Source organism: Cynocephalus volans, chromosome 10, assembly GCF_027409185.1.
Source record: "Cynocephalus volans isolate mCynVol1 chromosome 10, mCynVol1.pri, whole genome shotgun sequence".
NCBI classification, from domain to species: Eukaryota; Metazoa; Chordata; class Mammalia; order Dermoptera; family Cynocephalidae; genus Cynocephalus; species Cynocephalus volans.
Genome location: NC_084469.1, coordinates 7,899,179 through 7,911,352, shown reverse-complemented (window position 1 = coordinate 7,911,352; position 12,174 = coordinate 7,899,179). Strand labels below are relative to the sequence as shown.

Sequence of the window (12,174 nt, the reverse complement as noted above, 5' to 3'; positions counted from 1 at the left end):
TGGAAGGAGCAGGGAGAGGGGAAAGGGGAAGGAAATGTGTTTGGGTTTTTTTTTTTTAATGTAATAAAAGACAAAAGAAGGCTGAGAAAATTTTTCGGATTAAAGGAGACTAAAGAGACATTAGATATAAATACAGTACTTCATCTTAGACTGCATTCTATATTTGGGGGATGCTATAAGTTCATTATTAGGTCAATTTACAAATTGGAATGCAGAGGAAGGATTACATTTACTCAAGAGGATTCCTTATTCTTAGAAAATACAGAGAGAGAAAGAGGAGAGAAAGCGAGAGGAGGAGGAGGGGGAGGAGAAGGGAGAGGGAGGAAACAAATGATAAAGCAAATGGAGCAAAGTGTTAACAATAAGTGAATCCGAGTAAATGGTACACGTGTGTTCTTTGTATTTTGTTCCTGCAACTTTCCCAAATCAAATGGTTTTTAAAAATTGTGTCCAGGGGACCTGGAATCTAAGCCAAGCCTCTACGCTCACTTGGTGCATGACCCTGAATGAATCCCTTCTTCTCTATCAGTCTCAGTGTTCTAGTCCAGATAGTTTCTAAGGTTCTCTCTGGCTCTGACAATCAGTGTCTCACGACTCTGAGGACGTTTCCAGATAGGACTTCAAACATCAGGCGTCCTCAACTTCCCTCAAGGACTCTCAGGCCACAAGTTATCTCACCACAACTTCCTCCAAGGTGCCCAGACATCCTGGATCTCTCACCATGAATTTGTCCCTAACTATGTGTGCCACCAGCGGGAGGCCCAGCCTCTCCTTCCCAGGACCCTAGGGATCAACTCCCGGCAGTCTCTAGCATTAGTACAAACAGGCACGTGCATTTGTCCCCAAGTAACTACAGCCCCAAAAGGCTTTGCGGCAACATCTCAGCGGTTATGGCCAAAGAGGAAAGGTTTTCCTGCGTGGGCCAGCCGCTGCATGGCCTTTTGGGAATCGTAGTTCAATTGAGAAGGGTCGCGGAACTAGCGTAACGCTGCAAACTACCCTTCCCAGAATTCACAGCGCTCCTCCCCACCAATCGGAGGCGCGGATCTTAGAAAGAGGGCGGGGAAGAGGAGGGAGCTACCTGGCGCACGCGCAGTATGTGTGGCTGGGGAATTCATGTGGAGGTCAGAGTGGAATCAGGTGAGTGGGGGACGCTAGGGCCTGTGTTTGGGTAGCTTTGCAATTCTTCTCTGCCCTCCCATACTCATTGTAGGCGCGCGGGGTGCGTGTGTGGGTCCGCCTCGTGGGGGAGGGAAAAGGAGCTGATCGCGGACAAGCCAGAGGTTGAGCAGAGAAAAGGAGGTGTGTGTGGGGGCAGGGTGAGGAATAACCCAGAAGCTATTAGAAATGGAAAGGACTGAGTGTCCTGGTCTCAGAGAACTTAAATGCAAGGGGAGAGATTAAGGTAGTCTTCGGTTGAGCGCTGGGAAGGAGGGAGGATTTGCAATTGAAGCGGACGACGTTGGGGCGGGGTATAAAAAAGTTACATATGGCGTGGTTTCTGGTTAGGGCAACTGTGCTCCCGCCCACCCCGCCTGAACCCCACCCTCCCGATTCTTCCAGAGCTCTCCCTCACCGTGCCGCTATTTAGAGCCTTTCTTCTGTTATCTTGGTTCCAGAATGTCATCCAGCTCTTGCTTCCATAATAACAGGTCATAGTTATTACATGATGTTCAGAAGCAGTATGGTGAGAAGTTTAGCTGTGCCTTCTAGCATTAGACCTCTAGGTACTGCTTCTGGTTCTGCCACCTAATAACTGTGTGAGCTTGGGCTCCTCACATAACCTCTCCGTGTGCCTCAGTTTCCTCATCTGTAATAATTTACTTCATAGGGCAATTATGAGGATTAAATTGCTGTTAGAAGACTGCCTGATATAAGTGTTAACTGTTACTGTTGTTTTTGTTGTTGGCGTCACCATGTAGCACATTCTTTGAATTATTTGCTCAAACTAAAATTGCACAGAACCAACCACTGCCTTTCCCTTGGGGCCTACTTGTCCAGGAAGTGGGAGAGTGGTTTAGTATGCTGCTGAGTTCTCTGTGGATATCAAACCCATGCCTTGTTCCTATTATTGAACCAGGTGCTCCAGACCCACTTCTTTAAATAGTTGAAAAAGAAACTGAAAAAGAAAAAAGCAGAGGAATTGATTCTGTACTTCACAGCTGTACAGTGTTATTTATTAGATGGGGGAAAACAGCCAGCTTGAAAAGTGAATGCTGTGCCTCATAGAGGGCTTTCTCAGGATTTGGGGTCAAGTTGTTTTATTTTGTTTTGTTTTTACCCCTTAGGTGTAAGTGGGTCCAGCAGAAGGAAACATGGCTGCCAAAGTGTTTGAGTCCATCGGCAAGTTCGGCCTGGCCTTAGCTGTTGCAGGAGGCGTGGTGAACTCTGCCTTATATAATGGTGAGGCCCTGAGGTGTGCTGGGTCACCACTTTTTGCTGGAAGATTTCTGTTGGTCTACCCAGCCCAGATGACACTCCTGATAGTAGCTGCTGTTTGTGACGAGGGCTCATCTACTGCCATCCCACGTCATATGGGATGCATTGTGACTAGAGCCCCTGTTCCTTTAGTCAAAGGTTCTCACAGAGCCTTTATTCAAAAAGAGCCTTCCAGCCCAATTGCTGGATGAATGTTTGCAACTGCTCTTGTCAATTCGAAGTGATGCTGCACCACCCAAATGCAGCAGAGTGTCAGGATTTTACCAGCTTGCTTAAATGGAGATCTCATTTGTTTTCTTCTGCTTGTGTGTGGAGCAACTCAGCAAAGACTTTAGACCTGTTTGGGTAACCTGAGCAGGAGCTTTTGCTGTACTGAAGTTGTGTAGTTCCAGAGAAAATATCTTCGAGGTGCATGGCCCAGGTTTTAACAGCATGGCAGGAGTTTAAGCGGCTCTTCTTCCCCTTTACTGTGTGGCCTTAGGCAAGTTGCTTCCCACTCTCTAGGCCTTAGCTTCCTCGTTGGTCAAGCAGTGGGATTGAACTAGTTTATCTCCAAGATCCCCTCCAACTCTATCATTCTGTAACTTTCAGTGCTGGAGAGCAGCAGTAGATTCACCTACCTGGCTGACAAGAGGAGGATTACTTTCAGAGTGAAGATATTTTGACTAACTGTAAGGAGGTTCAGAGAAGCAGAAACAGTAACTGATTAGAGAAGGCTGCTTGGCTTATATGTCACATCTTTTTTTTTATATATATAATAGTTATTTTTTATTTAACATCATCATCATTATTATTATTATTATTAATTTCTGGCCACGGAACAAATCTTAATACGTTTATGGCACATCTTTATACTGTGATCCTTTTGGCCTCCACCTGTATAACTAGACAGTAGTTGCCATTCCTGAATGTCTCTGAGTCAACACGACAGCTCTGTAACCCCTTAAAACTTTAGAGAAACAGAGTTATTAGAAGGAGTGGGACCTTATAAATTTTAGGATTCCCGTAGTGAGGGTGCTGTTTCTGGGATCACTGGGTTGAATTGGAGCCAGGATGGACATGTGGTAACAGTGAAGAACTTAGCAAGTTTTAGAAGTTTTGGGAAGCGATTCCTGGGAATGTGTTGGTGAGAGTTTGAGGATGGGATAGTTAATCAGAAAGCCAAGGAGAAAGGATGCTATAAGGAACAGATCTTGTACCAAAGTCCTTAGAGAGAAATGTGGGATAGGAAGTGATTGCTTAGTTTTGTGGCTCTTTAGAAGCCTCTAGAGATTAGAAGTTTGGGGAGACAGAGCAGGAGAGGGGAGACTTAATAAATGAACAGAAAGCACCAGGGATCTTTCAAAGACATGATACTTTTGGTTAAAGGGAAAGAGGGGTTTTCTGACCCGTCATTATCCTTCCTTCCTAGTGGATGCTGGGCACAGAGCTGTCATCTTTGACCGGTTCCGTGGAGTGCAGGACATTGTGGTAGGGGAAGGAACTCATTTTCTCATCCCTTGGGTACAGAAACCAATTATCTTTGACTGCCGCTCTCGACCACGTAACATTCCAGTCATTACTGGGAGCAAAGGTGAGTCTTACCTGTGGATCAGGTAAAGTAGGGAGTGTGGAAGTGGTACTGTGCTCTTTCATTAGGTCCAGAAGCATCTGTGGGACACCAGGATCCAAAAGAGATTGGACTTTACATCATAAGAATTCCTAGCATATTTGCCCTGGAGAGCTTTATATGGATTCATAGAAAGAAATATATACTTAAGGTACACACACAGACAGCAATAAGTACAAGCTTAGAGAAATATACAAGGCTATATCTTAAGAGTTACAGAGTGATCTAATTTTAAAGAAATATAAATGTGCCTTTTGCTCCCTGGTTGACCCTACCCATCAGCTGTTGTTCTCCAGAGTGACTATATAAACCAGTCTCTAGCTGTCTGTCTGCCATAGTAGCTGACTTACCCTCTGCCTTGCTTTCTGTGGCCTGTGATGCAGCAGTGCAGACCTCACGTCATCTTGCAGGCTGAGCCCTGAGAGCATTCTCCTGGCATCTGTGACACTCCACTGGACTTCCAGTCAGAACCTGAAATGAATTGCCATCACTGTCCTCTCCCATCCTACCCATAGAGGAACACAGGCAGTAAATGGAATAGCAGATGTGGTTCAGCAGTGACATTTATGCGCATAAAGAGGAGAGGGTCACATTGATATTGGTTTATTACCTTGATAACACTCAATGCCTTCTGTGCTATTCCCCAGCAGATGTTTCCTTACTGGGATTGTGCAGGCTTTGTGCTGGGCTGGAGGATGGAGGGAGTTCAAAGATGATGAAAACAGGAGCCGTTAAGGAGCTCAGTCTGACTAGGAAGATAGACATGTGAACAAGCAATTATAGTAGAGTGTGGGGAGTACCAGGGTCAAGGTCATATGGTGTGTAGAGGAGCACAGAAGAGAGCAGCTAGCTGTCACGGGTGCTGGGAAGGCTCCTGTAAGAAACTGATGTCCGAGCTGAGACTTGAAGAAGGAGAAGTGTGTTGGGCAGAGAAGAGGGGGAAGGATAATTGGTAAATCTTTTTCTGTAGCTTCTAGCCAGAAAGGAGAAGCAGCCTCCTGTGAAAGGTCTGGCTTGCCTGCTACAAAAGAGGAAATAAAAGGTGGGGTGGGGGGTAATGGAGAAACATTAACTTTAACTTAAAAGCCTACTTCTGAGCTTCCACCTCTTTGGGATTTCTTTTATATTGTTTTGTTATTGTTCTAAAGATACGTGATGTATCTACTTCCAAAACTGTTGAAAGGAACCTCCAGAGACCAGGGACTATTATGTGTTAATACATTTCCCACCTCTTGGTGTCTGGTTCAGGACTCTACCTCATGGGCACTTGGTCCATACTGTTGATGAGTGCAAGCAAGCTGTGATGGTGCTTTAGCTCCGAGCAGGCCTGAATTGTCCAGGGGAAGGTATAATTCCCTCCCTGGGTCCTTTGATTGGGCTGAGTAATGAGAAGGTCAATCGGGACCGTACGTGAGTCTGATAACCCCTTACATCTGTTACCCATTTGACAGTGTTTTATATCTCTGTTCTACTTCAGTTTCCCCCAACATTCTTGCAAGGCCTGGAAGGCAGATGAAATCATCCCCGTTCTCACAGACAAGGAGATAAGCTCAGGTTGGCTGAGGCTTAGTGAGGCCACATAATTAGTAAACAGCAGGGTGGGGTTGGACCTACAGCCCAGGTCTTTGTACTGCTAGTCTAGTGCTATTTTCACTGGACACACCAGCCTTTCCAAGGCTGACCCATCACTTGGGCCACATTCATCAGGCCTTGGAAAAGCCTCACCATAGAATTCTTGGTATTGGCCTGGCTGTCTTAAAATTCTCAGTGTTTCAAACATTACATGGCACCTATTAGACATACAATCCAATTGCTGATATCACTGAAACCTTTAGGTTCCTAACTCTGTGTGATGCTCTGCTGGGTTCTCTGCCAAGGAAACCAGGCATGCATGCTCCTTGCCCTCTAGGGTCTTACAGTCAGCAAGTTTACTTTAAATTATTGCAGCTAGGACGTAGGAGAGGTCATATAAAAGGCTGCTTGTTTCCCCACTTTGGTTTTTATGTTTAACTCCAGTGTTTGTCCCCTACTCTAAGATTTACAGAATGTCAACATCACACTGCGTATCCTTTTCCGGCCCGTTGCTAGCCAGCTTCCTCGCATCTTCACCAGCATCGGAGAGGACTACGATGAGCGTGTGCTGCCGTCCATCACTACAGAGATCCTCAAGTCAGTGGTGGTGAGTGCACAGGGCCCCTCAGCCTCGAGCCCAGAGCACAGCCCCAAGGTGTTGCTGGGTGGCCGGGAGAGCTTGGTAGTGGGTTGGCTGGGATGTGGCTGTTAGTTTCCTGGTTCTTTTTCTGCCTCCTCATTAACCTGACCTGCCCTTCTGTCCCTCCCTTTGAAACCAGGCTCGCTTTGATGCTGGAGAACTAATCACCCAGAGAGAACTGGTTTCCAGACAGGTGAGCGATGACCTGACAGAGCGAGCAGCAACCTTTGGGCTCATCCTGGATGACGTGTCCTTGGTAAGATCCTTAGGGAGCCTGAGGGGAAGGGGCTGCAGTTCTTGTTGAGGGGCCTGGCTCCATTTCTGGGTGAACACTGGTAGGTCCTGCCTTCCACTTTCCTAGATGTGAGACTTGAAAACATGGGAACTTCTTGATGGTATAAGGCTGTCTCCTTGGGCTTATTTTCAGTTGAGGGTTCTCTTACCTCTCCTTTGCCACACACATTTTTCTTATCACCTCTGGTTGTACCCAGCTGGTCCCTAACCACTAGATTTTTTACCTGCTCCAAACTGTGAGTGTTGCCCAAAGCTCTCCAGAAAGTGAGATCTCGTTACCCCTGTTTGACACAGGAAGAGACTGCCTGGCTGGTAGAGACCAGAGAGCAGCTTGGGTAGTCTTTCTCCCTAGTGCAGACCTCCCAGCCTGACCCCTAGGAATTTTCTCACACTTACAGTCTGAAGCTCACTGAAGTGAGTTCTGGGAACCCCTGGTGAAAGGTGATAGAGTGTAAATGAACGGTTATATTCTCCAAGGCCCAGTATGGGGGCAGGGGACATCTCTGAGGTGTAAGCTATCCTCTTGAGACATTATAGTCTGTGTGTTTATATGACATTGAATATCATAACTCAGAAAGCAATACAGGCAGGATAGCATTTCAAGGTGCGGAGGTTGAGGGGAAGGGGTCGTGTTTCTCGATTCTCTGGGAAAAATCATTTGGAGTGATTTGTTCGGGTAGTGAGGTAAAGGGTTTCCTGTTCGGTTCTCCTGTGCATCACTAGGGAAAGGCACCACTTCCCCGTCAGCATCTGTGCAGCTGTTTAAACAGTCACGCTCTGTGACACCCAGTGCTAACCCTAAGCCGCAGGGCCCTGCTCCACCTGGCTTCCGCGGCTGGCAGTGGAAGGGGTTGTGGGCTCCCTCTGCTGGCAGGATGCCAGGCTGCAGCCATTCGACTCTGGGCTCTCGTTCACTGTTAACCTGAACACCTTGGCTGTGAGCAAATACTTAGTAAAAACCTAAGGAAAAACTTGGCATTTTACTAAACTTTAACCACATATTCCATTCTGGGGAAATGTGGGCCGACCACAAGAAACCATATCTAAGAAGTGTGAGAAGAAAATTAGGTTTTGTGGGGAATTTGCTGCCCTCAGCTGGCTCTTTTAGAAAGAATTTTTATTCCTTAATTATACATTTCATTTTTCATATCTCAGGATTATATTTTCTTACCCAAACTTTGAACAAGAGTCCAGAAATGGATCAGGCAAAGTAGAACAGTTGCTGGAAGACTGTGGGACCAGGGTTTACTCTTCAGGAGAACATTGGGGCTGCTTATATGTTCTAAAAAGGCAGAGGTTGGAGTAGGGAGGAGGAAATGAAAGAAACAGAATTTGATAGTGAAACCAATGCTCTTCCCTTTATTTCTTCTTTTTCAATAAAAAGTTGGTTGAATAAGTAAATTGCTCTAAGCTACACATGAGGAGTTCTGAGATGGGTTCCCATTGTTTGGACTATGTTTAGAGACAGTAGCTACAGCCAAGTCTTGGTTATTTATGTGATATGGGGAGGTCTGTGCATAATCAGACTTTTAAACCTTCACCCTGACCAATGGCTTTACCTGCCTTCTCTTTCCTTTAAACCTTTTACCAGAACCACTCACACATCGGGAATACCATGATTGCGTTCCACCCTCTCTCGTCCCTTTCCTGTTTAGTAGTGGAGTTGCTGTGAGAAAGACGTGGATGGTTAATCCATAAGCAGAGAGCATCAGGCTCTTGAATCCCTGAGAACCAGCAGCATCCCCCACTCTCAGGGGCTCAGTTTTCCATCTGGTCTCCCATGGCCCTTTGAACAGGGCATCAAAGGACCTTGGAAGAGTACTAGGAAGTAATGGGGGTCCTAAGCCCCACAGGTCTCTTCCTTTAGGGAGGTGGTCGATTGAGTAGGTGCCTTCTGGTGCCCATGGGCCACATCAAAAGCCCCAGCGGCTATTTTCCATGAGACCACTGCACTGAGCGTGAAAGAACGATGTATAGGAGCAGTTGGGGCAGCCAAGGATTGGGGGGTATAAACTCAGTTTGGACGAGGATGTGGAGGTAGAAGGGTATTGTGGCCTCGCGGATACCTCCAGCTGCTAGAGCCATTCCTGCCCTCTTCCTTGCAGCGGCTGTGGAGGCCTTCCAGCAGTGCTGTCTAAGCAATCACACTGCCTCATCTTGTGCTCGCTCTCTCCCCTTAGACACATCTGACCTTCGGGAAGGAGTTCACAGAAGCAGTGGAAGCCAAACAGGTGGCTCAGCAGGAAGCAGAGAGGGCCAGATTTGTGGTGGAAAAGGTGAGTGTTCAACCAGATGGCAGGAGCCTCTCTTTTCCCTTTTTCCTGTGCTCAGCTTCCCCGTTTGCTGGGTGGGCTGGAAATTCATCATCTGTCATCTCTTCTTCTGGGATAATCGGAAGGGGATTGAAGGAACTGTACTCCTGCAATTGGTTCCAGACTCTTTGGGGGCTAGTCAGATATGTGAAGTTATGTTGCTAAATCACTGAAGTGTAATTTTTTTTTCCACTTCCCTAAGATCAAAAACACTCATACAAATAAAAATGTTTCTCCTGGAGTATTTTCAGCTTCACTGGGAAGTCATTTTTAACCGTGGTTACATAGTAAAAGCTGACAGCAAAAAAGATCAAACATTGCACCAGATGTGCTATCCTCACTGGGTTCCTTGCTAGCACTAAAACTACCCAGATGTGTTGAAGAGTGTGATGGGACACAATGTATTTGCACAGCAGCCTTGTTTTCCTGGTATTTGCAAAGGTGTATCTATTTCTTGCTGTCCCCTGCACCCCACCACCAGTAATTCTGATCCAAGACACCTTAGTCCTTAGAATCAGGGAAGAGGGACAGATTTAATTGTGGAGAACTTTGTGTTGGCAGGGACTTGTTTTGCTTTGCATCTGCCATATTTCCAGAGCCTATAACAAGTCTAGCACTGTGCTTGGTAGTACTAGGTGTACAATAAACATTTACTGAGCAAACACACACAGCCTAGCAATTTCAAAATCATATTAATTTCAGAGAGGCTTGATACTGTATTCTTCCCACACTTCTGAAGGTCACGCATTGCAGATAGATGTCATCATATTGATAATTGTAGGGTAAGCCTAGGAGAGCTCATTCTGGGTGCCTGGGTTCCTGGTCAGGAACCAGCCTGGTTCACAGGCAGCTCTAGGGAGAGTCAAATGCATGCTACTCTTCCTTAACTACACTGGTTTTGATGGAAGTTGTTTTGACTTGGGACTGGAGGGAAAGATGTGCCTGAGGATTGATTCCATCTTTCTCTTTTGCCTGTTTTCCTTGGCCTTGAATCCTTCTGGCTCAGAGTAGGGTGCCTGGACTCAATTGCAGTTAATATTAACGAAGACTTTGAAATAAGACAGATGTTTATACATCCAACAGAAGTGTATCCTGACAATGATGAGAAGTGGGCATTAAAAGAAAGAGTAGGATTGGGTGGTCAGTGTGCTTGTTGGCCCCATTGGGGGAGGAGGTAAATTCCCAGCATGCCTTCCAGAACCAGTGCAGGTGCCTAACCTTGTCCTTTCCTGGCTGCAGCCTGACATCTTGTGCCTTGAGCTTTGGTCTTAGTCTCTGTCCACCTCCACTCTTTCAGGCTGAACAGCAGAAGAAGGCAGCCATCATCTCTGCCGAGGGCGACTCCAAGGCAGCTGAGCTGATTGCCAACTCCCTGGCCACCGCAGGTGACGGCCTGATTGAGCTGCGCAAGCTGGAAGCTGCAGAGGACATCGCCTACCAGCTCTCGCGCTCTCGGAACATCACCTACCTACCTGCGGGGCAGTCCGTGCTCCTCCAGCTGCCCCAGTGAGGGCCTGTCCTCCCAGCACCTCCTCAGGCCAACTGGGCCACAGCCCCAACGATTCCTCACACCGCCTTCCTTCTGCCCCACCCCAGAAATCACTGTGAAATTTCATGATTGGCTTAAGGTGAAGGAAATAAAATTAAAATCACTTCAGATCTCTAATTACTCTTATCAGATGAAGCTCTTTCATTCTTCTCACATCCATCTCACCTCTATCCACTTTTTTATCCACCTTCCTACCAAAATTTGCAAAGTGCCTACACCAGCAGCTTTGGGTCCCACTTTGGGGCCTGCTGGAGCTCTAGCCTAGGCACTGACAACTGGAACAAGGAAAACAGGAGCACGGTTGTCAGCCTGAGTAAACATGTCACCTTTATCCTGTCGTTTATTGAAGATTTGAGGACAATGGTGCACACAACTGAACTGAGAAGGCAGGCCTCCATTTTTCCAGTGGTTTCTGCACAGACAGCTGAAGAGAGGTTCTGGGGAGGGTCAGAGAGGAAGTTGTCTTTTACCATAACACTGATTCTCTTTTACTTTGCGACCAGCGGAAGCAGGTGTGTATGAGCAGGGCATGGTTTAAAGAATCTGCCCCTGTTGAGGTGGGTGGGCTTGATTTTGCTACCCTCCAGGGTCCTGAAACTGGGATGGACTTGGATGGCGAGAGTGGAGGCCTGGACCGAGATGTGAGTCCTGTTGAATACTTCCTCTCCACCCCCAACCTCGGTCCCTTTCAAATACGCAATGGAATTCCAGCTTGAAGGACTGCATGCTGCAGAGGCTGGACATGCCTGCCAGAGATGTGTGCATCCTGCGTTCCTGACTCCCTCATTCAGGGACTGCCCTTCTCGAGGGCTCTGTGCCTGTGCTCTGAAGGAAACAACCATGGGAAGAAAATAAATGTGTGTAAACTGCTGTCAATAAATGACACCCAGACCTTCCAGCTCAGTCATGGGTTTGTTTGTTTGTTTTTGTGGGAGCCATGGGATCAGAACAGAATGTTCTAGCTGTTTTTGTGTGCACATATTTGTATCACTAGCTGGGACAGGATCTCCAGCAAGGCAGAAAATGCTTTGCGCTGTGTTCCAGATCCATCCCCAATCTGAAATGAATCTCACTGGCATCAGGTGAGATTTGTGATGAGGTGAGTTTGTAAGAGGAGGCTGGGTGAGTTAGTTAACCTTCTGTATTTTGGTATCACTACTAAATGGGAGTTGTAGGCCTGCACGCCAACTCTCAGCAACACTGTCCCCTGATGGGGGAGGGAAATGCATGACATAGAATACACACATCCAATATCTCAGTGCCCTCTGATTTGATTTCTATATGCATTAAATGGCTTGGGGTGCTCTGCAGTGGGTTTATATTGTTTGTTTGGCCTTGCTATGACAGATGTGGAAACTGGAAAAGCTTTGGCATTTGAGGAGTCCCTAGTTTATACATTTTGGATTGTGGGGAAGGAAAGCAAATCTAGGATTCCAGTCACCCACCTCAAATCCTTTTAGGAACAAAGCAGAAACAACGTGCAGTGAGCATGCAGCATTGACTGTGCTTTAACCTCTGCCCTCAATTTAATCCTGGGCTCACCACCTGGCCACAGAGAGGGGTCTTTAAGAAGACTCTGCAGGCCAATCTATGACCTGGATTCTGCATTTCCTCTCCCAGAGTCACAAGGCCAGCTGTCAGCTGGGAAAGAGGGGGACCTGATGCACAGATTTGGGGATTGAGTTCTCCCAATTCATATACTGCATACCCCTCCCAAGGCCTCTTGGCAGGGATCTGGTCCCTTCCCCTCCTCCCCAGG

The 12,174-nt window shown here is 46.9% G+C and overlaps 1 protein-coding gene across 1 annotated transcript; it reads left to right on the top strand.

Annotated features, from left to right (window-relative positions):
- The first annotated feature begins 1,068 nt into the window (after positions 1–1,068).
- Positions 1,069–10,532, top strand: PHB1 (prohibitin 1). Its single transcript, XM_063111137.1, has 7 exons — positions 1,069–1,140; positions 2,289–2,403; positions 3,851–4,012; positions 6,085–6,227; positions 6,400–6,516; positions 8,735–8,830; positions 10,164–10,532. Exons 2-7 carry the CDS (start codon positions 2,316–2,318, stop codon positions 10,374–10,376), a joined length of 819 nt encoding a protein of 272 aa, XP_062967207.1. The 5' UTR covers positions 1,069–1,140; positions 2,289–2,315; the 3' UTR covers positions 10,377–10,532.
- Positions 10,533–12,174: the final 1,642 nt, after the last annotated feature.

Excerpts from the sequence above, each read along its gene's own strand:
- PHB1 (XM_063111137.1), top strand. The coding sequence starts at position 2,316 with ATGGCTGCCAAAGTGTTTGAGTCCATCGGCAAGTTCGGCCTGGCCTTA. Across the intron at positions 2,404-3,850 it reads GAACTCTGCCTTATATAATG|TGGATGCTGGGCACAGAGCT; the intron begins GTGAGGCCCTGA and ends CTTCCTTCCTAG. Across the intron at positions 4,013-6,084 it reads AGTCATTACTGGGAGCAAAG|ATTTACAGAATGTCAACATC; the intron begins GTGAGTCTTACC and ends CCCTACTCTAAG.